The sequence below is a fragment of the Doryrhamphus excisus genome, linkage group LG15 (genome assembly GCF_037039965.1).
Source record: "Doryrhamphus excisus strain RoL-2023G ecotype Guam linkage group LG15, RoL_Dexc_Guam_v1.1, whole genome shotgun sequence".
In the NCBI taxonomy this organism is placed as follows: domain Eukaryota; kingdom Metazoa; phylum Chordata; class Actinopteri; order Syngnathiformes; family Syngnathidae; genus Doryrhamphus; species Doryrhamphus excisus.
Genome location: NC_136371.1, coordinates 765,770 through 793,471, shown reverse-complemented (window position 1 = coordinate 793,471; position 27,702 = coordinate 765,770). Strand labels below are relative to the sequence as shown.

General features: G+C 42.2%; 2 protein-coding genes across 6 annotated transcripts in view; one reads left to right on the top strand and one right to left on the bottom strand.

Annotated features, from left to right (window-relative positions):
• Window positions 1-1,271: 1,271 nt before the first annotated feature.
• tasorb (transcription activation suppressor b) lies at window positions 1,272-14,127 on the bottom strand. Its single transcript, XM_058052699.2, has 23 exons — window positions 13,519-14,127; window positions 12,255-12,400; window positions 11,691-11,783; window positions 11,536-11,608; window positions 11,260-11,351; window positions 11,036-11,170; window positions 10,826-10,950; window positions 10,713-10,744; window positions 10,443-10,548; window positions 10,065-10,168; window positions 9,754-9,863; window positions 8,362-8,434; window positions 8,184-8,258; window positions 7,087-7,881; window positions 6,553-6,872; window positions 5,795-5,897; window positions 4,910-5,724; window positions 4,530-4,652; window positions 4,272-4,431; window positions 3,554-3,662; window positions 3,282-3,460; window positions 3,072-3,206; window positions 1,272-2,947 (listed from the first exon to the last, which is right to left on the bottom strand). Exons 1-23 carry the CDS (start codon window positions 13,805-13,807, stop codon window positions 1,728-1,730), a joined length of 5,412 nt encoding a protein of 1,803 aa, XP_057908682.2. The 5' UTR covers window positions 13,808-14,127; the 3' UTR covers window positions 1,272-1,727.
• LOC131104963 (dynein axonemal heavy chain 12-like) overlaps window positions 13,389-27,702 on the top strand; it is a 26,738-nt gene continuing 12,424 nt past the window's right edge. For 4 of the 5 annotated variants that reach the window (XR_013629896.1, XM_078796806.1, XM_078796807.1 and 1 more), the window contains exons 1-36: window positions 14,342-14,507; window positions 15,934-16,001; window positions 16,076-16,202; window positions 16,282-16,308; window positions 16,385-16,574; window positions 16,647-16,716; window positions 16,790-16,948; window positions 17,037-17,232; window positions 17,315-17,503; window positions 17,600-17,753; window positions 17,831-17,922; window positions 18,191-18,369; window positions 19,698-19,833; window positions 19,911-20,036; window positions 20,119-20,253; window positions 21,206-21,399; window positions 21,480-21,723; window positions 21,818-22,003; window positions 22,114-22,314; window positions 22,427-22,621; window positions 22,717-22,838; window positions 22,920-23,055; window positions 23,130-23,276; window positions 23,797-23,916; window positions 24,289-24,445; window positions 24,523-24,695; window positions 24,771-24,923; window positions 25,004-25,243; window positions 25,544-25,789; window positions 25,883-26,002; window positions 26,308-26,417; window positions 26,503-26,686; window positions 26,787-26,927; window positions 27,014-27,097; window positions 27,206-27,394; window positions 27,509-27,628. Coding sequence is in view for 4 of the 5 variants with exons in the window: in XM_078796806.1 (XP_078652932.1) it covers window positions 14,487-14,507; window positions 15,934-16,001; window positions 16,076-16,202; window positions 16,282-16,308; window positions 16,385-16,574; window positions 16,647-16,716; window positions 16,790-16,948; window positions 17,037-17,232; window positions 17,315-17,503; window positions 17,600-17,753; window positions 17,831-17,922; window positions 18,191-18,369; window positions 19,698-19,833; window positions 19,911-20,036; window positions 20,119-20,253; window positions 21,206-21,399; window positions 21,480-21,723; window positions 21,818-22,003; window positions 22,114-22,314; window positions 22,427-22,621; window positions 22,717-22,838; window positions 22,920-23,055; window positions 23,130-23,276; window positions 23,797-23,916; window positions 24,289-24,445; window positions 24,523-24,695; window positions 24,771-24,923; window positions 25,004-25,243; window positions 25,544-25,789; window positions 25,883-26,002; window positions 26,308-26,417; window positions 26,503-26,686; window positions 26,787-26,927; window positions 27,014-27,097; window positions 27,206-27,394; window positions 27,509-27,628 (5,331 nt within the window). In the remaining variant the exon portion in view is untranslated. Of the gene's footprint in view, window positions 14,107-14,341; window positions 14,508-15,933; window positions 16,002-16,075; window positions 16,203-16,281; window positions 16,309-16,384; window positions 16,575-16,646; window positions 16,717-16,789; window positions 16,949-17,036; window positions 17,233-17,314; window positions 17,504-17,599; window positions 17,754-17,830; window positions 17,923-18,190; window positions 18,370-19,697; window positions 19,834-19,910; window positions 20,037-20,118; window positions 20,254-21,205; window positions 21,400-21,479; window positions 21,724-21,817; window positions 22,004-22,113; window positions 22,315-22,426; window positions 22,622-22,716; window positions 22,839-22,919; window positions 23,056-23,129; window positions 23,277-23,796; window positions 23,917-24,288; window positions 24,446-24,522; window positions 24,696-24,770; window positions 24,924-25,003; window positions 25,244-25,543; window positions 25,790-25,882; window positions 26,003-26,307; window positions 26,418-26,502; window positions 26,687-26,786; window positions 26,928-27,013; window positions 27,098-27,205; window positions 27,395-27,508; window positions 27,629-27,702 lie in introns of those variants that run through there. The other variant, XM_078796805.1, reaches the window with a different exon arrangement.

The window sequence follows — 27,702 nt, the reverse complement described above, 5'->3', positions numbered from 1 at the left end:
AACACAAGACTAGCATCACGGAAGGGAACGTGTATATGAGTCTTTGTATGTCGTGAGTGCGTGGCCCCGCCACCCCCCGTCAGGTGTCCAATAGTCGGAGCTCATTTCGCAGGGTGTCATAGCGATAGGATGCGGAGAGGTTGTGGAGAGATTTGTGAAAATGCCCCATAGTGTTTGTCATCATATCCGCTCTCCGCTGCTAAAAAACGAAAGTCTACGGAGAACGTTGCCACCGAGCAGCCCCTGTGTCTGATATCGAGGAGTCAATTACCAGCCTCCCTACCCTGGTTAGGATGGTGGAACACTTTCCTTCAGGTTCGGGCCCACGGAGACGCCTTTTTGGTAAGTAGGCTCATGATGAATGCCGCCTTGGCTTGGTCAGTGACATTTACTCATGTTTCATGAATCAAGTGATGGGAACTCATAGATAGATTTTATCATAACTTCATTTAACAGAGCATTATAACAATATTCGTGTAGGACAAAGACAAGGACTTGGCCATCTTGGCCTCTGGAGACTGCAATTCTAACACGAGAATACAACATTCTAACTACATTTATAGGTCAGAAAAGTGGAAAAAGCATAATAGGTCCCCTTGAAAGAAAACTTGCATGACATGATCATGATGGGACCTGCATCATTATTGAGACTGCTGGAAATTAGGCATGGGAACGATGCTGGCGCATAGACCAGCACTGGGCAGCACTGCTGGTCTATGCTGGTTTGTTTCATCAGGGATGACACAGAGACCTTCTTTTGATCAATTCATTAGATAGGCTCCTTTATCTCTTAAGCGTACTTATATTATATTTTTCATCATGTTCATTTCTACAAATCCGTTGAGCTGTCAGTGATGCTCTGCAGCAGAATCAATCTTCCAGTGTATTTCCTCCACAGCGCCTTTGGGACGCCCTAAATACGGTACAGTATACGTATATTTAAAAAAAAAAAACATTGTCGCTCATTAAAACGCTTCCCAGCAAATAAGGATGTGTGAGTTACAGTTGATTTAATGAGAGAGAATTGGTTATTTTCCAAAGATTACGGCGCTGCTATAGCACAAACTGGCTTTGGAGATAAGACGTTAACCTATTTTCCGAGTTAGTCAATTGGCGCCCTCTGGTGTACATTTCTAGTATACATCTTTCGTCATGTCAGACTGCAGTGCAACAGTTTTACATTCAAATGCACTTTGAAGCACAAATGAGTGACCTTTATCCAAAAACAAGACCGCAGTAACTGTATACGTTTAATGGTTTGCTTGACATAGCCATCAAACACCATCACACAAACATTATTTGAAATGTTTTATTTCCAAAGAATTTAGGACAGCCAAAATGTGTAAAATAAGAAAAACAGCAAGTTAGGTTGAACTCGATTATTTTTTTTTTATAAAAAAATATTATACTTTTCCCCATGTTGACAAAGCGTTCCAAAACCAGAATAAACAGAAATTACAGGGTAAATTCGGAGACACTGAAAGGCCAATAGCAGTTTTGGCAAATATAAATATAGTGGTTTGAACAGGGAGTTTGAATATCTCACATGGAAAGTTTATGCGACAGGACACTCCGCACCGCCTGTATCAACCTTTATTATTAATGTAGAAAACCAGGATACTTATTTACCAATTGAAATCATCGGCTTTATCACAAGTAATATATATACATTCAGCCAGTTAGAATAGTCCTTGAAAGTTGCCCCCCCCCGGCGGCAAGCTGATTGTCTACTCGGGGGCGTAATTATGAGAATATGTGAAGTCTGTGTAGTAATTCTGCGGCCCGCCCCTGCCTGCCGGGTAACCCCAAGAGCAGGGACCGTCACCAGTTCCATCCATCCGTTCATGTCCTCGCCCTGGCCGTGGCCAAAATCCGCTTGGAGGTACTCCTCTCCCGCGGAACACCGTGGGGCCCATAGCAGGTCGCATGGGCCCGTGGTTCATCTGCGCGGGGACGCTGCCGCAGACGTTCCCGAAGCCCATGCCGCACATTGGCTGTGCAGGGAATTTGGATCTGACTGCTGAGCCCCCCCTAGCGGCAGCTGTGGGAACACCTAGAGAAGATTTGTCAGTGCAATTCGCGTGAGTCCTGCCGCCACCGAGGGTTTCGCCACCCTTGGCCGGTCCAGAGGGGTCGGCTGGCGCGGAGGGAACCAAAAGCTGATTGTTTGCAGTGCTGGTGGTGGATCCTGCCGCCCCCCAGGACCCCTCTCCGGGTGCACTCAGTGTCACGTCTGCATGCTGTGCTGCAGGACAACCGGCATTTACGGTGATGCCGGTCATGTAACTTTGCTTGGCTGAGTCGCCGTGGTCTGCAAAAGGAAGCGAGGGGGTGAGCGGAGAAGTCCCCGTCGCTCCACCTCCTGCTGAGTCTGAACCAAATGTGTGACCTAGCATCATGAGGTGAGGTGGAGGAGGAGGTTTGATCTCCAAAGGGAGGGAGGCCAGATTGGCAAGAGGACCGGCCGCGGTGTTGACAGCAGGGGGGGTCGCCGAAGTAGCCGTTGCGACAGAAGAGCGGCATTCCTGTTCCTGGTTGCTGCTGCAGGGGGAGGCGGGATAAGCCGGGGAGGCTGTGTAGCTAGAGGAGCCGGTGTAGGACGACCAATTGGCCGAGGGACACAAGAAACTTTGGTGGGGGTTCACGGGGAAACCTCCAGGAGACAAGTTCCCCAAGTCCGAGGTGCCCATGCCTATCTGGTTTGTGGCCTTGAAGTGACAGATGGCTGTTTTGAGAGCGTTGTACTCCGACTGTGGAGGAGTTCTATCAGGGGTGGCCTCCCGGTTGGGCAGTGGCGGCTGGAAGTCATCCATATTTGGAGGGGGCGGCTGCGGCGACTTGGCTTTCACAGCTTCCGGGTTCTGCGCTGTGCTTTGGGTGATGGTGTGCATCTCACAATCATCCGAGTCCAATGACATGTCTTCCGCTTCCACACACTCATCATTCGCTAGAGAAAACAGGATGAGCCAGAATGAGAAGATACAAATAAGGCGTTACATTAATATTTACTTAGTGACACAGACGAACAGAAGCAGTGAAAAATAAAAGAGGGCTCCGGTGTGCCCACCCACCAGTAGAAGCAGCCGTCGGAAGCTCATTTTGAATGATGGTGCCAATCAGACTGTGGAAGCCACTCATGATATCATCAATGCTTGCTATGACTATTCCGTTTTTGGAATACTGTAAGAACATCTCAAAGGGCCTCTCTGTAAAACACAGTCCATTGGTGAAACATCACGTCTGCTGATGAGTCAAACACTTTTGGTAAACATGGAAAATACCCGTGACGAAGATGAGATGACGCTGTTGGGTGTGCTGAGCTTGAAGCTTGATCAGGCAATCGAGATCGGGAGCCTGGCGTGACTGGGCGTCACACTCGTGATAAGGAAGGAATTCTACAAGATGCTTCTTCTGGTAGGCCGTCAGAAGGTTGAGTAACCCCATTGCATTAGTGTTCAACCTGTGACAAAGACATAAGTTTGAATCGAAACCTTTCAGTTGGCTAAAATATGGCGGCACGTCTTTTGGTGGTTTGGTCTGACTTCAAACTGACCGGCCCATTTCTTTTAGCTTCTTCTGTGACTTGCAGTGCACTTTCCACTGCCAGGGCTGTTCAGGAGTACTTTGCTGCTCCAAGAACGTCAGCAACGTTTGCAAGCGATCTGAGCCAAACAAAACAATAAACAGACTATTAGATTGTTAAAACGTTACAAAAATGAACGTTTCCTGTTTTTCATTCATTCATTTTCTACCGCTTATAAGAGTTGTGGGGGTGCTGGAGCCTATCCCAACTGTCTTTGGCGAGAGGCGGGGTACACCCTGGACTGGTGGCCAGCCAATCCCAGGGCACATATAGACAAACAACCATTCACACTCACATTCATACCTATGGACAATTTGGAGTGGCTAATTAACCTAGCATGTTTTTGGAATGTGGGAGGAAACCGGAGTACCCGGAGAAAACCCACGCAAAGAACATGCAAACTCCGCACAGAGATGGCCGAGGGTGGAATTGAACTCGTGTGGCCTGCGTGCTAACCACTTTCCACCATGCAGCCTCCTTTTATTGAATTACTGATTAATACTACATTATTTCTTATGGGCGAATTGTAATTAATTAGTCACTTGATAGATTACTTGGCCTAATAGTTCCTAACTGTGCTGTACAAAAAACCCACGCATGCACGAGGAGAACATGCAAACTCCACACAGAGACGGCCGAGGGTGGGATTGAACTCGGGTCTCCTAGCTGCGAGGCCTGGCCAACTCACCTTGTGTAATGAGGTCGGGATTAAGGACGAACTCGTCAGACACCATGAAGCCTCCGGATACAAACAGCTCATTGTAGGTGTGGTTCTTGACGTCGTCCAGAGTGTCAACTCCAGCAAAGCTCACCGAGGGCAGCTTCTTCAGAGACACCAGCGCTGGGATCTGCCAGTTATGAAAATCATGGGATGTTCAAGGGAAATGCTAGCAATAAAAAAAATGATATGAAATGCAGTAACTTTAACCAGAGGCTTTCATCTTACCTTGTGCACGTGTGCAGCAATGTGCTCATTCTGAATGATGATTAGTAATTTGTCCAGACTGCTGTTGTTTTCCAGAAACATCCCTGGGCTGCACTCGCTGTTGCCAAGGCTTTTCAAGTACTCCTGCAGGGGAAACATGAGCAATATAATTGCATTCAAATTGGACGACAAAGATGCCCTTCCTTATACAAACAGCCGTGACAGCAAAATATCCACCTTAACCCTTCAAGTTAATGTGTTAGAATCGTTGCTTCATGATTATGCACTTTTATTTTCACAAGGAATTAAATGTACAAATACAGAGTTGGACAATTGCCACCGAGTGGCTCACTCACACAGATTTCATAATAAAAGTGAAAGTGAAATGTAGCTTGTTGTACCTTTATCTCCTTGCAGACCGTACTGCCCTCCCCCTCGTCGCCGGCGTAGATGTAAAACTTCACCGTATTCTTCGTGACGTCCTTGAAGATCTCCACCAAGCTGCTGAAAACCTCAGGCTTCAGCTGACCGATAAGGCTGCCCGCCAGGAGTCCAGTACCGGTATCGGCGCCGGTCCCTGCCCCTGCCCCTGCCGAATCCCCAGCAACAGAACCCGAGACGGACTTTTGGGATTTCTGTGATTCCGGTGGAATCTGAGAGGGAGAGTAGGCCTCGTCCTCGATGTCTGCTTTAGTCTTAGTCTCTTTGACAGTGCCGTGTTTACTCATTTGAGTTGAGTCGGTATTCCTCACGGGCGAGCGTATTTCAGTTCTGGACGTTGGCAGGGGTGATGTCCCCGTGGCCACCGGGGAAGTGGCCTTGGAGGGAACAGGGGGGACTGGGATCAGCTTTTCCAGTTGCTCACAAAGTGCACTGACGTGCTCTTCCACGGAGACAGGAGTGACGTTGTCGACAACAAAGTCTGAGAAGCAGCAACTGTGCTGCCAGGAAGTGCGCAGAGGTAGCCGTGGCGGTAGCTGCAAAGTGTAAGTTATGTGGTGGCTCTGCATTATGTTTTTAATGTCGGAAGTCAGGCTGTGAATTTCCTGGTTCAGTATGGTGTCCAAGCTGATCGTGGGCATGAAAGGGACTTCCATCGCTAGTTGTAAAGTTTGTGCTGGTGCTGTCTTTTTTACTTCCGTCGTGGTGGGTTGTCTTGGCGCCAGGCTCTCCATCATCACCGCGTCTGGCTCTGGCTTAAGCGACTCCAATTTCTCTGAGGGAGAGCAGCGAGAAAACACGTCACAATTTCATCTAGTTGTACAACATATGGGAATATGATTTACCTTCATTTGGGGGTGTGACAAAAGTTGTGTTGGGTGAGGTTTGAGCCGGGTCTATTGGAGAGCCGGCGCTAAAAGGACTTGTGGGGCTACAATCCATATCCTCCTAAACAGAGAACATCATTAGTTCCCATTTTGTTGGCCAGTGGTTCTCAGCCTTTTTCACTTAAGTATCCCATGTGTATCGTTTCCCTAGCTTATTAAGTTAAACAAAGAAAACAATCACAGAGCTGTAATACAACTATCTGATTTATTACCGTTCAAACAAATCATCTTGTTGGAAACGTTTAGAAAAAAGCGTCATTACGAATAAGACTTTGAGCAAATGAAATAATCATCAACTCAATGTGTCCTTTTTAATATTTGTTTTACTTTATGATCTCTGTCAATAGAAGTTCTACATCGTTCAAATCTTTATAATGGAATAGAAAGATTTAAGGCTGCACGGCGGGCAAGTGGTTAGCGCACAGACCTAGGAGACCAGGGTTCAATTCTGTCTGTGTGGAGTTTGCATGTTGCATGTTTTTGGAATGTGGGAGGAAACCGGAGTACCCGGAAAAAAGCCACGCATGCACGGGGAGAACATGCAAACTCCACACAGAGATGGCCGAGGGTGGAATTGAACTCAGGTTTCCTGGCTGTGAGGCTGCTCGCTTACCACTTACCGTGCAGCCTCAAGTACTCATTTCACTTTTTAAAAAATCTTAAGTACAACTGGAGTGCCTTCAAGTTCCCCAATTTAAAAGCTGTCCACGCCTCACCTCTGTGTAGTTTGTTTGTGATGAGAGCTCATTTTGTTTGCCGAGACCAGAGGCTGGAATCGTAGGTTCCACGCTTTCAGGACCTGTTGACTGTTCCCCGGGATTTGATTGCACCGATATTGATCCCTGAGCAACAGCTTTGTTGAGAGTGGCGAGCAGGATCTTGAGGAGACGCTGGGTCTCATGAACTGCTGTAGTGTTGGTGTTGTCACTGGCCCTCAAGTCACTGTCATAGATCCCAATGCTTTCCATAACTGCGGTCAGATTTTCACTCTGTCCACCCTCTTCTCCAATCTCCTCCACTGGTAGCCCTGGTATCCCTGGAAGGACAAAAAAACTTGTTGGAACCTAAAGCGGTATGCTATGTGTATATTATGACTCTTATGCAACAAACTGAATTGTAATCAGATGCCTGTTCAAATGAAATAAAACCATAACCATTACCAAAATGATTGCGGTTAAAATGTATCCATCTGCTGTGAAACCAAATGACAACGCTGCCTCCGATGGAGGACATCGTACTGCTCTCCTCACCTCTGCTGGGTTCACCATTGCTCGGCAGATCCGTGCGTTGGTGTTTGTTCACGCCACCCCTCTCGTCACCATCAAATTTCCTCTTGAGGTTGTTGGCCACCCAGCCTTCCTCCTCTCCGGCGTCCCTCCCAGGATCCTTGACTAGTGCTCTCTTATGGTGTTGGATCAGTTTAAGTAGCTGCTTCATCTTGTCTTTATCGTACTCATTCTGTGACAGCGGCAAACTCGGATGCTCCGGCTGGGATTCGGTGTGGGACTGGTGCTGCGACTGGGCTCCATTTGAATGGGCAAACCCCGGTCTCCGTCTGCTGGTGTCCGAGGGCGGCTTCTCCTGCGCGAGCCTTTCCGGCGCTGTCCTTTCTGAGCGGTCTGAGCCGCCCCAGTCAGAAACAGGACTGTATTCTACTGAGACTGCATCAGCAACAGGTGTGGGGTGGTGTATCCTTTCAATGATGTCCTTTGCCTTGTTCAGAGGTAAAGTATAATTGGAAGCGTTGTGGATGTAAGAACGCAGTAAGGCTTCCATGTTACCTTTGGGTCGGGGTATGGGAAACGTGCACGGCCTATCATCCACGCTATATTTGTAGTCGGGCAAGATGAATGGCCGCACTCGTCCTGAGTCTATGCGACTTAAATAATCTGTGGCCTGTCGCTCCACACCTGAACTTGGGTCCTTGCCTGGGTTTGGCCGCAATGTGAAGAAGGCGTAATGCAGGGCAGGGATGAATCGTTCCAAAGACTGGAATGTTGTCTGTGGCTCTGTTTTCAGTGGCTCTGGCTCAGGTAGCCGTGAAGCTAACATAAAACGAAAAAATGGCAACATTACGATAGGCATAAAGTCTGTCTCTTCAGACCGGATACAATCAGGACAGAGCTTACTATAGGAGTTAAAAGAGGTCGTTTGGATTATTTGACACAAAGTTGGATCACTGCCGATGCGCTACACTGCTGATGGGGATGCGTTTCAACTTCATGTGAAAAAAATCCAAACTACCTCTTTAACACAATCATGTACTATTGAGATCTGATCACCAAGACGGCACCAATCAGTTTGGCAGAGATTGATCCGGATGCTTGTGTTAACAAAATATACTCACAATACTTGCTAACTGCCCTTGACTCGTGAAAGAGGAATATTGATTGGAGGCTCTTTTCAACCCGTCCCCGCCGTTCTGCAAAATAGACGGAAGCATTTTATAAAACGGTTACATGTAGGAGTTGAACCGACACAATAGGGAATTATGAAATAACAGAAAAAGGAAAGATTGCTGACACCTTTGGACTCCACCATCTGTGCCGAGGACAACAGGAAGAGAAAGCCTCGGTCAAACAGGCACTTCACCAACACCTACACAAGGGAACAAGACAATACAACACCCGTGTGTGTCGTTATCATGAACCACTACAAAGTCCAGACCCGTCAACCTTGAAGACATTTTCCGTCTCCATTAGCAATCAAGAAGAAAATGAGGTTTGAGGTGGGGTGGGTCTAATGTATGGATGTGAATGAATGTAGTACAGGTGGACCAATCACTGCATTGCCGTAGACAATTTATTTGGGCTGCAATCATAGAGGTTTCATACACACAGCAACTGAACTCAAAGCTGATACCGGAAAAATGCATACATGTTCTTATCCTTTTTTTTTTTTTAAACAATTACACAATGATCCATACTATAAAATAGTCAAGATAAACAGTAGTTGCTCTACACTAAATAACATATAGGTCATATAGGGGTCAAAGTTGAGCGCACGCAATCATGTCGCTTGTTTGTCGATCTTTTTGGATGAAAATGTAAGTAGTTACTCAGCTACTCAGAACTTTCTACAATGCCACTGAAAAGAGAACTAATTATGCACATTTTTTTGTTGTACACTACGTAGGGTTGGGCGATATATATATTTTTTTATATACTGGTATAGAGTCTTCCAATGACTTATACCTGCATCAATGATAAACAGAAGCAAGCAGAGTTGCGCTCCGCAGCGGACTTTGCTACATAAGATGAATGAAATGCTGTGAGGAGAAGGAATGTTCGTGTGGGGAGGTATTTACTCTTCGGACCGCTCTCGCTTATAAACACTGGCTGTGTCTAAATGCGGGTTCTGCCTCCTAAAAGTATTATATTATATTATATATTAAACACCAAATTAAAATGTATCATTTTATATCGTCATATCACAACACATCCAAAAAAAATAGTGATATATGCTAAGGTCCATATCGCTAAACCCTATTGTACAATGTTGTTAAATATTTTTAATATTTATTAAATAATTTTCATATTTAACAAATAATGTTAAATAGTGTTTATAGATTATTATAACATCTCCCTCCTGGTTTGTCAGGGGTTTGACAGAGAAGTTGAGGACCGCTACTCCAAACTACTGTATCTATACTCTGTGTGTGAGCCAGATCTAAAAATATTTTGCCCTCAAAACATGATTTCATTTCATAATGATCATGAAAAATGCAGATTGTTCTTGCGTACCGAACCGTGAGCCCTATATCGAACGCTTCGATACAAATACACGTATTGTTGCACCCGTATATAAAATATTTACTCAGTTAATTGAATTAAAAAAGGCTCATAAACATCACCATGTTGACCAAGAAGAATATAAGACGTTCTATTTTGATGTACAGGTAGATAAGAGAGACTCACCAGTCTGTCTTTCTCAAGTTTGTTAATCAGTGCTACCAGACTTCCACTGGTGACTTTTCCTTTTCCTTCTACAACCTCAAAAAGAGTGCATGTCATCCCATATTTCATCACTGCAAAAAAAGCACAAACAAATGTTACTTAAAAAATTACCTGTCCAGCTAATAAAATGTTTCATGATGAAAACTATTTTGACTCTGGAACAAAATATTCCCAAATATAATTGATCTTCGTGTGAAATGTTTTGAAAGCAACCAAGTTTAATAACGAAACAGATTGTGTTTTAAGACGGCAGCTACCACTTCTTTACTGACCTTCCCGTGATGCGCTGTAGGTGTCCCAAGAGAAGAGCATTGCGGGAATCTTTCGCTTCAGCTGCTCAAGGTGCATGCTCTGATTTACCTCCAGCTTCTCAGGTCTGTTTAATGAAACCATTTTTTAACCAACATAAATGTCAGTCCATGAAAGCTATGGGTCTTCTTGTTGAATCACCACCTCTAATCTTCAATGCCCCAAATCCAGTCTATATCCATACCAACGATACGGTTCACGCTTAAAGTAAATATCCATATTTTCAAAAATATTGATACATAGTAGTTCAGAGGTTTCTGGCTATAAATAAAACTGAATCAAAAGCACACAGAAGCAATTGGATTGGACATTAAATGATCATGTATTTGTTGTGTACTCACAGTTTGAAAGGGAGGTAGGGGCGCGAGAACGATCGTAAACAGATGGGAAATAACTCTTGGCCCTTGTTGACCAATGAACCTCTCCACACAGAATAGCAGCGACGCCCTGCAATCACAAAAAGGTTATAGTTCGAAAGAAGTGCTACAGATAGAAAGTAGCTGACAAACGCTATACAACTCTTGCTTTGTCAGTAATATGGCTCCCATTAAGACACAGACAGATAACATTGGATAATTTACCGATGATTCTATTAGAAACTAATGTTTTACCTCGACTTCCTTCAGTGGGCATGGTGTTGAGTCTGTAAAACAAACAAACACGGTCAAAAATAAAACAAGGGAGACGTTAAAAATGTCCCCATTTTCCAGATAAATGTCCTTACCTGTGTGCAGTTAAAGAAGTCGCAGCAACTTCCTTGCCTTTGTACTGAAAGGAAAACACGGCGTAGGGGCACACATGCCTGGGCCGTGCTTTAATTTCATCAAATGCAAACTCGAAAAAATATTGCTGGAAAACAAAAAGTTAAAAATATTTTTTTTTAAACAATAAAAATGAAAGAATTCAACCAAACAATTGCTATGATCAAATTTACCTGCGTGCGCTCAAATGCTCTGTAAGACAGCAAAGATGTAACCTTATTGGCACTTTTGGACAAATGACAGTCAAACTTAGTTGCAGGTTCCTTAGCGTTATTTGGCATGTTTTCATGGATGTGCTTTACTCTTCCCTAAGAGGAAAAACAACAAAAGTACTTAGATTCAGGTCACTGGACGTGTGCGAGTACAACTAAGATAAAATACTTAAAGGCAGTGTTACCCTCATAACTTTAAAAATGATGATGTCCCCAACTGCACCAACTTCAAATGGATTGATTTGCAACAAATCAGAGAATTTGGAGAGGTAAACACCTACAATGGAATAGGAATTTAGGTTGGGAAAAAAACATTTTCAAAAACAATCACAATAAGGCATTCATTTTTAGAGTTAAGTCATTTGCGCACAGTTGATATATCGCTGCTACACCAGAGTGCTTCTCGGCTTTCAAAAGCCAGAGTTTATGCTTCATTGAAACATCGTAGTAATCCAACTTACCAACTGTTGGATTTCCAACCGTTGTTATCTTGGAGTGTCCTACCGACAAACCCTTCTCGCAGATCCACTGAAGCTAAGACATACAAGAGGACATGGAATGGTCTGCATGAAGGTATCAGAACCAGTCATTATAATACTGTATGTGGGGAACCAACCTTGGATTTATCTGGACACAAGAAGCAGTATGATTCTGTCAGTTCCTGTTCCGTCCGGCCCTCTTGCTTCATTTCCCGCCGCTTCTCAATGAACTGGAACACAAATGAGACGTGGTTATGTCATCACAAACGCAAAAATAATAACTTGGGATGGCCGATAATGTCATATATAATATCATCATAATAATATGATATCGGTAAACATTGGTACCAGCATTTACATTGTTCACAATGCTGTGTAGATGAACATTTTAGTGTTGCTATGGCCAGGATGTTCACATACAGAGGGCTCCACTTCCTTGCTTGACGTTCATGTTAGCCGCGGCGCTGACAAATTGATATCAGTGGGAATCACACCGATGCGGTGCGTAAAAGATGACCTCATCAAACCGCCTCGCAAGCAGGTAAACAAACGTGGCTGGCTAGCATGTTGGCTTGCTCCAGCTAATTGCTGATGCTCTATCCATTAATTTCACAACACATATGTATCAGAGATTGAGAGACGGACAATATCGGCCACCGCATTATTACAGTGGAATGCGTTGCACTGAGACAACTACCAACCTCCTTTTCCAGCAGCTCATTGTGAATGAGCCTGGCCTTGCAGTAGGTGAACGTTCCTCTTGATGATGCATCCAGGTAAAAGGACGAGACGAGCTTCACAAGATCTTCAAACTCACGGCTGTCAGGGGGCAGAAGCTGGAACAAACCTACGGAGACACAAAACAAGTGGATTAGCATACACCAGCTTCAGTACACAGCTCTTTTCATCTTTGTATGGGTGTATAACTTATATCCAAAAGTGAGTTGACATTAGTGGGCTTGCTTGAGGACCACATGCATCCCATCACAAACTGTTCAGTTACTGATTTTTGCGGTCTTATAAAAATAATCAATCATCAAGCTTTCCGGTAGCAAACATTAACACAATAACAAATAGATAAACTCCTCTTGTGAGACCATAACACAGTTCATATGCAATATAATTTTACGGGTATACACAATTGTTATGTAAAAGAAAAGCAAGTTTTGCATCAAATATTGAGCATGCATTCAAAATTAGAGAAGCTAAAATTAAATGAGTCTGTAAACTTTATACAGTAGTACATTTTAGGTTCAGACTGGAGGTGTCTGAAATATCCCTAACTACTTCCGAGTAGCATAGGTCATTGAGTTCAAACCATAAAGCATACTAAGATTGTTATATTTACTATACACACACACAATGGGCTGAACCTTTGCAACAAAAAGTTAGGAACAGTATCTGTACACTTACATTTAGGGTGGGGTAATTATATGGTGACAATTTATAAAGATTGTTAATACACAGGACTTGATGGAATAGATCACTAGATACACAGGGACCTATAGTGAGCATTTACACTGAATCCAAAGATTCAAAGTACTATGACAAGATTCTATTGGCTGGTGAAGATTAAAGTATGTCCATCACCGGGGTCGACGTGTTGTCAGTCAAGTGCACACTTTGACACCTGCACCATGATTCAACCTAGCAATTCGCTGATAAAAGGTGAACATCCCATACAATTGGGGTTTATTGAATGATTGTCCACAAAAAAATGACTCTTTTTAAATGACCGTTACTAACTCGGACACATGAGAGTCGGTCATACAAGTCCCACTAACGTGAAATCAGCCAAGACAAGGTGTGTGGCTGACTGGAAAACACGTGTCTAGAGACAACAGTGTACATTTTGTCAGCTATCAGTCAGTGAGAACACTTGGCTAGCGAGCAGGCTTGCAATATGCAGGAGGCAAATGAAAGACAGCACACGTTCTGTTTAAAATAGAAGCGATAAGGCACCACCTTTCCGTTCTTTCTTCCTCGGGATTTGAAAAGACTTCCGAGGCCGCTCCTCGCTTCGTCTGTGGCCCGGTGTGGGTGAACCACTCCAGCTCCTGGCGTCCGTTTGCCGATCAGGGGCTTCTTGTTCGGATATTGCACTGTCTCCACAGCCAGGCTGATCGCCATTTTGGTTGGCTGGGGCCGAGGTGGCGGCTGAAGTCTTCTGGGGCTCGCCACTTTTCTGGTGTAGACTGCCTGTATCGGTATATTCCGAGTCCCTTTTCCCCATGGTGGTGGGGTTTAGGGCCATTTTCAGGCACCGCGCACGAATTCAGGCAATGCAGCGTCAACTCCGACGATTCTGAGCCGTTTCTCACAAACACATACACTGCTCCTCACCCAGCCTCCGCCATTGTGAAAATGACGTACACGTTCTTCTCCACTGCATTACGCTACCGTCACTGTGTTTACGTACCAGAAAATCCGCGCCACCTAGCGTCAGAAGAGAAGTAGTGAGGAATACAGTGACAGCTGTGAGCCATTTACAATGATAGTACTGTACTATGCGCGCTGCTTCCGAGCGGAGGATGGGAAGTAAACTACCCCCTGGTAAGTTTACTTTTTTTTCAAGATCGACTCAATCGCCCGTTAAATCATTCGAGTTGGGCCACATTCAAGCAAAATAAACTCACATATGTTTTGATTTGCGAACCATTTCCATGTATAGCGTGGGAACTAACGTAACTGTCAAACTACTCGCCCCTGTGATGTGTTGGAGCCGCACGTTACATGTCAAACTCCCACGTTGATACGTCTGACGTCATTAACAAGGTCATGACGTATCTTTAAGTAGACATGAATTATTAGTTTGTCGACAGTGTTTACTGAAAATGGTTAACGTTTAACGTCTAACTGTGCCAAAATAGCTATCTATATGTTTTTTATGTACAGACGCTTCTATAATACGACTCTAATATCTTGTTTTGGAGATGGAGGCGCCTGACACACCGGTAAGACTATTTTTCACTGAAAATATGATATCCAATGTAAAAATATACACAGCTATATTTGACATTTTATGAAGTTGTAAGTAACTCCAGTATATTATACTGACAACATACTATTCTTTATATTTAGCAGTGGTAAATGTTAAGTGTTTCCATTGTTAGCCAAATATGCTAAAGTATAGGCTAGCCATTCCTAATAAGATGAGTTGCTTTATTTATTTTCATTTAGTAGCAATGTTACAAATCCCATATTTAGGACGTCCTTGTAAAATATTTTTTCCACACGATGTCGAGTGTATTTTTATTCATATACATGTTTGTTAGGTAGATTAATTGTAATTTGGCATTGAATGTACATTGAGTGTTGGACCACCTCAGGTCAATTTGTGCTGTGAAAATTAAGTATAACTTAAAGGGGAACCACACTTTTTGGGGAATTTTGCACATCATTCATAATCTCCATTTTCAGTGCATTATAACACGAGAAAACTAGTTAAAATGAGCTAGCTAGCAATGTACGTCATTGGGACACACCTATTTTGACTATGAAGCCCTCTAAAAAACATCATTTTAATATACATGCTGTATATTGATCATTTAAAACACTACCGAAACTTTTCGAGGTGCATTGATACACATATTTAGGGTAGTTCCGTCAATAACAGTTGGTAGTTTTTTTTTAGGTTTTTTTTGTGAGGGCTTTAGTATCAAAATAGGTATTTCCCATGATGTTCTACCTCATATTAACTTGTTAAAGAAAAGGGAAATAAGTATGTGTTCATGTTTCACATAAGGATTGGGAATTATGGGCAAAATAAAAAAAAGTGCAGTTCCCCTTTCAAGCCTTTCAAATTAATGGACTGTAACTATTAAACAAGATAAAAGGTATTTGGAAGATTAATGTACTTCTGCATTCTGCAATATCTTCTGTAGATGAAATTTCAATAAAATTTAATGTGGCATTTTTCTTTTTTTGACCGGAAATATGTTGCTTTTGCATTTTGGTTAGTTGTGGTGAAAACCTGCAGTGTGAGGCATGTACATTAAAAATATAACACTTGATTTTCTTCCGTGGACTTGATTATCAAAATAATGTAAGTGCATAATCTGTTGTCGTTTAAAACTGATTTTCACAGCCTAAGTTATCATATATTTTCTAGCCAAGGTCCATGAGTCATCACAGCTAATTTTGTCTTGACTCAAAGCAATAAACTCAAAGCAATGGGGACCAAACACACTTTTTTCCAGTACTTTTTTTCCCAACTATGTTAATATTTGAGGTAGATAAGTCATGCTTTATCAGAATTAATCATAATTTTGTAACATTGCTATATTTATTTATCTTTTATCTTTAACACTATACTTGTGATATATTGACTGTGGCATTTGTTTAAATTCCTCCTGTGACGACATGAATATTGATCATCAGATGTCTCACAACAAAATTCTGGAGCAACGATGGAGGAAAGTGCAACAACAGCGCCTCCATTTACCAATGTATGTTTTCACCTCAGTAGTGAGTATGGAGTCATATCAACAACAATCCCTAAAGACATTTGATCATTGTGCAGGCCAATTGGTTTCCTGCAAAGTGGCAACGCCATGGCTGTGTCCCAAGCCGTGGAGGCTTACAGGCAGACCAAAGAGCAGGGTAGAATTGTGCGCAGCCCATCACCGGAGCCTCAATTCCCGTCTACTGTAGGACTCCCATTTAATAACTATTAGAGCTCACCGTTGCCGCAACATAACGTAATACATCTCAATACTTCCTTTACAGATGCAAAGTGAGGAAAGGAAACAAAGGGTGAGTTTACAGTGAAGTGAATTTGTTTATTTCAAAAAATAGAGCCATCCCATTTTTATTTTGACCGCTTTGACAGATGAACTACATATTCCTGAAGCAGTGCATAGAAAGCCGGCCGGTCTTTCCAATCCCTCAGCATTGGTTGAATTCCATCGATGCCAAAATCCCTCCCAAACTCAAAGACAGCTGTCAGAAAAACAAAATCCTGCAGGAGCTCCTCAGGGAAGTCACTGACAACTTTCATGATGTCATCGTCAAGCACACAGGTACGGACAATGATCTGTGAGTGTGTACTGTACATCATCTATGTATGATTACATTGTATGTATTTGTTGAAGTGGATACATTCCTAAAGAATCCAGAGTGTGAAGAAACTACCTCAGAAACACATACACCTCTCCCACCGGAGTGAGTGTTTAAATCACACATATGATTCACCCTCAGCTTGTTGTTGCTTTTGTAAAATAATTGTCTTTTGTAGCATTCTTGAATTTTCCCAAACACGCCACGAGACCTTTATCACAAACCGGAACCTGATGAAGGAAAATTTGCACGTTCTGCATCCCATTATGCAAACTATTTTGGATATCGGCCACACAACCTTTTCTTCAATGGTTTTGGTGGATCTTTCTGGGTATCGGTATGTAAAAAAAACAATTCAATGATCAAGTACCCGTGGTAATGTCTCCTGTTAAGATTGAACAAAGTGGTGTATCATCATGATTCAGGGCTTTGGGACCCGTTGATTCCAATGTACTGCAGAAAGATCTGGCAATAGAGTGCGAGACAACAGAACAGAGCATCATGGATACCTGGTTCCCTAAAGTCATCAATTTATTAACTAGTCCAAAAACACTGGGATCAGTTCAAGAAGAATCCCTGGATTCCTTCTATGACTGCGCATGCACCCTCATCTCCAATCAGGTGGACTTGTCTTACATACATCATCTCATCATCTTTTGGTTTGTTCTTTTCCTCACTTACATGGTCTTTTTGCTGTTGTCAGTTGAAATCCCTCCTCCAGAGGAGTGTAGAGGAGTTTGTCTACCCATTTGAACCGAGCAACCACCACTTCTTGCCCCTCTTTCGAATGGCGCTGACGTTGAATGAAGAAAAGATGGAAATAGGCCCCACCTTACAGGAACTGGAAGCAGATGTTTTTGAAATCCTTAATGCCATCACAAGTACACTGCAGGTAAGATCGCACTTTTTTATGCCCATTCTTTTCAATCATGTTCCTTTCATAATCCTAAAATGTATTCAGAGATTAATATGTGGATTTAATCCACAGAAAGTGCAGACAGTCCATTCCTGGTTGGCAGAATCCACCTCTGCATTTGTGGATGCCAAGGCCCCTGACCACACGCTGACTTGGGCGAATCTCACTGTGAAAGCAACGGTTCGTGACAATCTAAAAGAACCAGACCAATATTTCCAGAATTATGGTAATATAATATAATATAATCTACAGGAATGTCATCATCCAACCAATTTTTTTTTGTAACACATTCATATATTGTAGTTGACAGCTACGACTGGTTAGTCAATGGAACGGCTCAGACTCGAGTTGAAACCTTTGTTGAAGAAACCCATTCATTTGCTGAATATATTCAGGTAAGTAATGACATTTTTGCTGCATAATTTAAGAACTAATTTAAGGGTTCCACATTCCAAAAACATGCTAGGTTAATTGGCGACTCCAAATTGCTCATAGGTATGAATGTGAGTGTGAATGGTTGTTTGTCTATATGTGGCCACCCGTCTAGGGTGTACCCCGCCTCTCGCGACCCAAATACGTATAAGCGGTATAGAAAATGGATGGAATTTAAAAAGTCCACTTTTTGTGACGACTAACAGTGTGTGTTCTGATTGTTGTTCACAGCAAGTGGATGAGTTTCGTGACTTGTCAAGGAAGATCGGCAACCTGCCAACCAAAGCTCACTTTGCAATGGTCCAATTAGATTGTGAGGAGCTAAATCAGGGACTGGCTAATAAATCTAAAGAATGGGCCAAAATACTTATCAACAAAATGAAAATCAAACATAGTGAGCAAAATCTACAGTGAGTGTCATTTTTGTATATATTTAAAAAATATTGCAATAGAGCTAGGCCTGTCACGATAATGGATTTATTAATTTATCGAACAATAGAAGAATGTGTTAGTCTCTTCGTGCTACATGCCTGGTTGATAAGAGGATTCACTCTGCATGTGTCTGTGTGCATTGGCTCCATATGAAATGAACACAAAACAGAGTGAGCATCTCTTAAGCCTCTTTCTGCCTGTAGCGGGGCGACACGAGTGCTAACAGCTAGCAAACAGACACGAATATGAATGAAGTCACCAAGGTTTGTAAGCCGAATGCCCCAGTTCTAGTGTGGCTGTGCAGCACGGCCACGGACAGCCAACACTTACTGAGGCTTTTTATTGGTGCAGTAAACATTAAAGAAAACAGTGCAAAATATTGTGCGTTCACAGCATCTCGTGCTGTGGTCCAGCTTGTAATGCACAAGAAGCGTTGATGCGCATTCCACTGTTATGTTCAAGGCCATGTTATGATGTAAAATGATGGCTACCATCTAAACTCACGCAAGCCGTGCACACGTGTCATATCCATTATTGTACACAGCTCAAATACTTATAACAATATACTACATAACAGTGTGTGTAGGTTTTATTGAAGTGTTTTTTTTCTCAACAGAGAAAATCTATATTGTATAGTGGTGCTGGGAACTTGGTACTGGGTACTCCTTTTTCCCAGATTGCTTTGCTGTACAGTTTTTGTATAAAAGGCTGCAACACTCACTTGAGTACCATCTAGTGCAGGGGTGGGCAAACTTTCTTGACATGCGGGCCACAGTGGGTTAAAAAAAGTTTCGGAGGAGAAGTTTATATATAGGCGGCATCAATCAGAATGACATACTTGCTCACGGAGCAACGAAACAAAAACAACACATCCACAGCAACTTAACACATCACATACGTAAATCAACAGCTAAGCGCTAAACACAACACGTAACTTCAAAATGTTATTTCCAAATGCCCTCAAGGCATGCTGAATATGCTGGCTATCTCAGGTGCAACAAAGAGCTACCCAGCATGCCTTGCCTTGGGAAAATATGGGTGTTTAGAAATGAAGATGCATGGTCGGCTTGTTGTGGCCTGTGGGCCGCAGTTTGCCCATCCCTGATCTAGCGGCTCAAACGTGACATGACACAACGATGACACGACACAATGATCTTTGAATGGTAATCTTAGTGATCTATATATATTATATATATTACCGGTCCATTAATTAATAGCACAATTATCGGCCAGCAAATTGTGTTATTGTGACAGGCCTAAATAGAGCCTATTGTTGCATTTTGAATTTCTGTGTGTCTTTTGAAAGGATCTGCTCTGATTTTGAAACCATCCGAGAAAATGCTTTGAAAGTGCCAGAGACTACAGATGACATGGCCAACATGATTCAATACATTGAATTAACTAAGACAAAGGGTATTACGCTTCTTAAGGAAAGAATAATGGTAACCTTTTTGCTTAAATCGGACCATCAATCGTGATGTCAACACCATCAACACCAGTTGCTCTTGCGATCTGACAGAAAGCCTACAGCAGACTGAGCTACCTCCTGGATGTCCACATATTTGAACCTGAAGATCTCGAACTCAATTCCACTGTCTTTCTGTGGCCACTGAAAATCGGAGAGGTTTTTGAACTCAGTGACGAGGTAATGTGCCGATCTGAACCTCCATGTTAACAATGCTTGTGTTGGTTTCCAAGTATGGTCAAGACTTATATATTTTTGTTAGGTTTTCCAAGATGCCAAGAAGAAAGGGGAGAAGGAGATGCTTGCTAAAAGAGAAAGAGTAACGCTACATCTAGTCAAGCTGCAACGTAGGGTTGATGAGTTCCCCCACTGCTCTGAGATAAATATGATGCAGCAGGTATATTACATCATTCGTGCTCTCAGAAAAAAACTGTACAACAACAAAGGATTAAAACAAATGTTCTTTCTGTATTATGCAAATGAATCAGCTGACTCAGTCATTTAGAACTGGTAGCCAGCGTCTCACAGAAAGAATGCTTGACCCTAACCCTAACGCTTGACTTTAAAAGTGAAATGACATTGAGTTTGCAATTTTTACTAAATGTTTTTACGTCTATTGTCTTGCTAAAAAATAAAATGTGTTTTAAGTATTTTCATTTGTACATTTCATTAAGGCAAATATTTAATAAAAATCGTTTCTGAATGTTCCTTAATAGACTTTTCTACTCCCAATAACTAAACTAACTAACTAAATCGTAAAATATATATATTTATATATGATATTAATAATATATAATATAACTAGTCATATAACTAAAATATTTAAAACTAGTATCATAAATAAATCTTTGAGCTGACGCTGTAATCAAGAAAGCATGTTTGTGTCAGTGTCAGAGGTGTCACTCACTCATATTTTCTATTTGCTGAACCTTTGTGAGCGTGGTTTACGACAAAAAAATGTTTTCTGACTGTATATTATTTAAAAAAAAATACAATTATTTCCAAAATTGATATCCCTTTACATAAAATTTTATGTAGTTGTCATCGTAGTTGCATATTGAACCATTTACCACAAAGATTTCCTCTACTTATTATAGACACAAACTTATTTCTAGCTGCGATTAAATGTGATTAATTATAAGTTAACTACAGGGATTACAATTCATCTTGATTAAATATTTTAATTGATTGACAACCCTAATTCAGACACTTGCTGCGGTAGCCTTACAATAGTGTTAATAATTTGCACTAAATATTGAATTTCTATTTTTGCATTGATTGTTTATTTGGCATATTTTTGGCTGTACTATACTCATGTTCTATTTAATGCTATTTTTTGTTTTGGACAGTATATGGGAGACATCAAAACAGTTCAAACCCTTCTCCAAGAGGCTGAGGAGTCAATTGAAGACATTCACAAAGATGAAGTCTTCCATGAATGGGATCAGTCCTACTACCCAGAAGTTGAGCTCATCAGACAGAGTATTGAGCCATACCAGAAGTTGTTTGGGTTCATACTGAAATGGCAGCGCACGGAAAGCAGGTTTGATACCAGATGTATGCACCTTGTCATGTAATTGCGTCACTTCCACCTCCAATTGACATTATCATCTCTGTGAACAGCTGGATGGATGGTTCTTTCCTGGAACTGGATGGTGAGGGAATGGAGGTAAAAGTGGATGAATTCTACAGGGAGATCTTCAAGATGCTCAAGTATTTCCAACAGAAAAAAAGCAAGGCTGAACAGGAAACAAAGAAGCCGACCGGATCAACTACTAGACGACGTCGCGGTGAAGAAGAAGTCAAAGAGGAGAGTCCTTCAGTTGTCTTGTGTTCCACTGTACTAGAGCAGGTCAAAGAGTTTAAGGTATCAAGTGGTCCGCCTCCAAGGCACTCAACAATGTGCCCATGAGTATGATTTCCTGTTTTTGTTTGCTCACTCATTGTGTTTCTGTCGATAGGAGTATATTCCTCTATTAATAGTACTGTGTAATCCGGGTATCAGAGATCGCCACTGGAAGCAAATGTCAGACATAGTTGGATATGACCTCACTCCCGATGCGGGTACAACGCTACGCAAGGTTCTCAAACAAAACTTGAATCCTTATGTGGAAACGTTTGAGTCAATCAGTGCTGCTGCTAGTAAGGTAAGAATTGACATTGCTGGTGTTTTGGTTTCTGTCCCTGATGATGAAAATAAATAGCTTCAGTGATAAATATAATTTCATAAAATGCATCCTTTTTATGTATCTTTCAGGAATTTTCCATGGAGAAGGCCATGCACACCATGGTCACTGTTTGGGATGGTGTTTCTCTCCAGCACCAGGTATACAGAGACACTGGTGTGTCCATCCTGACTTCTTTGGATGAAATTCAGGCAATGCTAGATGATCAGATTGTGAAAACCCAGACGATGAGGAATTCACCATTCATCAAGCCGCTGGAAAATGAGATCAGGGTTAGTTTCAAGTTGGCATGAAGACGAGATGTGCAATGATATTAATGCAGGTTTAGCTTGTAATTATTTTGAATGGCTTTCACCCAAAATGTTATACTTCTCTGCAATTTAGACTTGGGAGGAGCGTCTTCTTCGCATTCAGGAAACCATTGATGAGTGGCTGAAGGTGCAGGCTCAGTGGCTCTACCTTGAGCCCATCTTCTCTTCCCAGGACATTATGCAGCAAATTCCAGAAGAAGGAAGGCTCTTTCAAATGGTTGACAAAACCTGGAAGGACGTCATGCGGCACTGTGTTAAGGACTCAAAGGTGGCTTTCACCATCATTTGTGGTAACCCTGTGGTCTGTCTCTGACGTACGGTCTATTGATGACAACAAGTTTGAAATCTCTTCCTTAATACCAGATTCTTCAGGCAACCGCAATGCCTAACCTGCTAGAGAAACTAATAGAGTCCAACTGCCACTTGGAGACCATCATGAAGGGACTAAATGACTATCTGGAGAAAAAGCGTCTGTTTTTTCCAAGGTGCGCAATGGAATTGAATTTGTATCTGTTATATATATATTTGTTAATCCCAAATGTCAATAATTGTCGCTTTGCTGCCAGGTTCTTCTTCCTGTCCAATGATGAAATGCTGGAAATTCTTTCTGAGACCAAGGACCCACTGCGTGTACAACCCCATCTGAGGAAGTGCTTTGAGGGTATTGCCAAACTCGACTTCCTCCCAAACCTTGATATCCAGGTAGGCATTGGTGGAGTGGAGCGTTCCATGGCAGCAGTACAGCCGCTTGATGGATGCCGACTGTTTTTATCCAGGCCATGTACAGCAGTGAAGGGGAGCGTGTTGCGCTGATTCAGCTCATCTCCACAGCTGAGGCCAAAGGATCGGTGGAGAAGTGGCTGGTGCAAGTGGAAGAATGGATGATTCGCAGTGTCAGGGATGTAGTGGACCGCTCCAGAACGGTGAGATCACTTCTCTGGTCAGAGACTTCCTTAAATGCACCAACGTACATTGGCCAAATGTATACATTGAATGCTTTAACGCTGTTAAAGTTAGTAGTCGTAGCAGTAACAGTAACACTGGCAGCACACAACACGACAAAATCAACACATTTTTTAATATAAAATGGCCTGTGGCTCAGCTGGTAGAGTGGTTGTCTCCCAACCTGAAGGTAGTGGGTTCGATCCTCGGTCCTGCTGTGATCATGTCGAAGTATCCTTTAGCTCTGTGCAAAGCATTACTATTGACACTGTTAACAAATGTCTGTAATAATGTTTTACTGTACCTACTGTACCTGTACATATTGATATGTCTCTTTTATTTCAGCAAATAATGGATTTGCAATTCGGTTTTTGTTTGCATACTACAAACAATATGCATTCTTACAACTTTAACTTTAATTCATGAAAGGTTGGAGTGCTGCAAGAAAGTCTTGTTTTCATGTTTATATTGAATAATAAACGACGTTAGTGGTTTTGACAGGCCTATGCCGAAACGTCACGCAACCAGTGGGTGAAGGAGTGGCCCGGACAGGTGGTGATATGTACCTCACAAATGTTCTGGACCTTGGAGGTGCATGAAGCTATCAGGGGGGGCGCTCAGGTAAGGTTTTAAAGAAAAACTGCACACGTCTTTCTCTTGTACGGCAAAAGTATTTCATATTATCATGAATGTACCTGTTACAACATGGTTAGAGCATGCATATAAAACCTACATAAAACCTTGTTTGAGGGTTTTGGAGGTGTCTTTGTAGAAGGGAGCTCCTGAGCTCGCTGCTAACCTCCTGTGATTTCTGATGGGTTGCTCGTGATTCACCCCTGCCAAATAAAGCGCTGCATCGTTCAAAGTTTAAGGAAGCAGTATTGGCTTATACACCAGAAATTATGGACGATTTTTTTACCTTATGTGACACCTCATTAAGATAAAAATACAGATGAAAATGTGTGAAAAGTGTGACTTTGATGGCCTCTGCAGGGTGTGAAGAACTACTACCAGCAACTCCAGAAACAGCTGAATGACATTGTGGGGCTGGTGAGAGGGAAACTGCCCAAACAAACACGGATTACTTTGGGAGCATTGGTGACAATCGATGTCCATGCCAGGGATGTCGTCATGGAGCTCATTGAACACGGTACCTCATGGCACAAGGTTTACTGTATAAAAAAGTATGCCTTTCAAATAAATAGTATTTCTATGCATTCTTGACAGGTGTGACCACTGAAAGCGATTTCCGCTGGCTTGCCCAGCTCCGTTACTACTGGAACAACGACAATGTTCGAGTTCGGATTATAAACTGTGATGTTAAGTATGCATACGAGTACCTGGGGAACTCTTTTCGTCTGGTCATCACCCCGCTGACTGACAGATGCTACAGAACTCTGGTAAAATAGCAAAGTGACTTTATTGGAAAACGTGTTTTTTGTTTGGATAAATGTTTCAGTTTGTGTCTTGTCCAGATTGGTGCTTTTTTCCTCCACTTGGGTGGTGCACCCGAGGGTCCGGCTGGAACCGGAAAGACTGAAACCACCAAGGACCTAGCCAAAGCGTTGGCTGTACAATGTGTGGTCTTCAACTGTTCCGATGGACTGGATTATCTTGCTATGGGCAAAGTAATATCACACGGAAAGTTGACCTTCATCCAATCCCAATTTGTACTTTTCACTAAAGTTGCTGTGATGTTATTTGTCAGTTTTTCAAAGGTTTGGCTTCATCTGGGGCATGGGCATGCTTTGATGAGTTCAACCGTATTGAGCTTGAGGTCCTGTCTGTCGTGGCCCAGCAAGTCCTCTGCATTCAGAGAGCTATCGAGATGAAGTTGGAGTACTTTGACTTTGAAGGAACCATGCTTAAACTCAATCCCAACTGTTTTGTGTCCATCACCATGAACCCTGGTTACGCGGGACGCTCGGAACTCCCTGACAACCTCAAGGTCTTTACACAATAACACAATGCACGGAACCTTGGTTAGTGTATATATTTTTATCACTAAATTGGGGAGAAATCGATTTGGCTCTCATACATTTTGGTTATAGTACGGACCTTCTGGAACAGATGATTGATGCTAACCAAGGTTCTATTGTATGCATGAGCAATTTTCACATTTCATCATTTTTATTTTAATCACAGTTGCGGACTTCAAATAAAGTTTTGGATTTTAGCAGGTTATAAGATGCTTTTTGCAATGATTTGATGAATATTCCAAATGTCTTCATTGTTTTGTGGTCCTCAGGTGTTGTTCCGAACAGTGACCATGATGGTCCCCAACTATGCACTGATAGCAGAGATCTCTCTGTATTCATATGGATTCCTCAATGCCAAGCCTCTATCAGTCAAGATTGCAATGACTTACAGGCTCTGTTCAGAGCAGCTCTCCTCACAGTTCCATTATGATTATGGCATGAGAGCTGTCAAAGCTGTACTTGTGGCTGCGGGAAACCTCAAGCTCAAGTATCCAGATGAGAATGAGGATATACTGGTATATGTGCTAAGTTATGCAAGAAATTATTTGAACGTTTTTAAATCCCGTGGTCTGTTTCTTGATGGCTTTTCTTCTGTTGTTAACATCTAGCTTCTGAGGTCCATAAAAGATGTTAACGAGCCCAAGTTTCTCTCTCATGATATTCCACTATTCAATGGAATCACCAGTGATTTGTTCCCTGGCATCTCCCTCCCTGAAGCTGACTATGAGGTAAAATATGCCATGCCTTTTGCATGTACATTATTATCCCCAAATAGGAGACACTGTATTCATATTTGCTGCTGCATATTTTTTTAAATGGGGATGTACAATATTGAATTGCAAAGCTTTTGAAAACCTTTTTTCTTAACCTTGGCTGAAAATGGCACCAAAGATTACAGATTTATCATAAAGTAACTAGAGCAAGGCTCTAATAATGGTAAAAATGGATTTTAAAGGTCATAAATATGTTTTCTATTCCACTTATTAGTATTGAATCTTACGTCATTGCAATTATGTCTTTGCTTCTTTCTCAGTTGTTTTTGGAGGCTGCAACAGAGTGCTGTACAAAACACAATGTACAGTCAACACAAATCTTCATAGAAAAGATGATCCAGACATATGAGATGATGATAGTCCGGCATGGGTATGTTCTTTTGCTTGCAATGTTTAACGTTTTGAATTACAAAGTCGACACACTCCTGCATGAAGGTAAACCTTTTCTGGTTCAGGTTCATGCTGGTGGGGGAGTCATTTTCAGGTAAGACCAAAGTGCTTCATGTTCTAGCTGACACACTTATTCTGATGAACGAAAGAGGATACGGGGAGGAGGAGAAGGTCATCTTCAGGACTTTGAACCCAAAGTCCATCACCATGGGTCAGCTCTTTGGACAGTTTGATCTTGTTTCTCACGAGGTGGGCCTGCACCTCCCAACCCCAACCTCATGTATTCAAACTGGACCCAAGATCTTCTTGTCTGCTTTCCGGTGTTTTCTCATTCTTTGTTTATTGTTAGTGGACAGATGGGATTGTGGCCAACACATTTCGGGAGTATGCATCATCTGAAACGCCAGATCGTAAATGGGTGGTGTTTGATGGTCCCATTGATACACTTTGGATTGAGAGTATGAACACTGTGCTGGATGACAATAAAAAGGTACACCGTACACATACGTTATATTTGATTGTGTTTTGTGGTATTTATGGTTCTTCCCATCTATGTTATTTATCATTACATTACAGTTATGTCTAATGAGTGGAGAAATTATCCAGATGTCCAACCAAATGAGTCTGATTTTTGAAGCAATGGATCTGTCACAGGCCTCTGTAAGATTTGAACAAGATCATTGATTTTTTTGTTGACATTTGTTGCTATTTAGTAGTTTTAGCACTTATAACAATACTGAATAGTCGACTTACTTTGTGGTATTGCAGCCTGCCACGGTCAGTCGATGCGGTATGATCTACATGGAACCATCTCAGTTAGGCTGGGAACCTTTAGTGATCTCCTGGATGAACACACTTCCTGAGGTTCTGCAGAGTCCTGACAATATCAACCTAATGCAAGAACTCTTCCACTGGCTGATGCCGCCTACCTTCAGGATGCTGCGTAAAAACTGCAGGGTGAGTAACAGTAGTTCTTGGAATCATTTAGACACCACAACCCAAAGACCAGTGGGGTTTGCACCAATTAAAAGTCAACCACAATTCAATGTTCACTAACTGTTTTGCTTACAGGAAGTTGTCCCGACCACCAACTGGAACGCAACTGTATCTTTATGTAGACTGTTCGAGATGCTTCTAACGGAACCGCTAGAGACAGAGACAGGAGATAAAATTATTCGCACCTGGATCATGGTATAGTTAGGATGAATATTATCAATAAATGTTTGTAGTAAATCTTGGTAACCTCCCTAAGCAACATATTTGGT

Bases quoted from the DNA above. Each gene is read 5' to 3' on its own strand.
- tasorb (XM_058052699.2), bottom strand. From the start codon at position 13,807: ATGGCCCTAAACCCCACCACCATGGGGAAAAGGGACTCGGAATATACC. The intron at 10,951-11,035 runs GTAAATTTGATC...TTTGTTTTCCAG, and splicing joins GAGCATTTGAGCGCACGCAG to CAATATTTTTTCGAGTTTGC. The intron at 5,725-5,794 runs GTAAATCATATT...GCTCTCCCTCAG, and splicing joins TGTCACACCCCCAAATGAAG to AGAAATTGGAGTCGCTTAAG.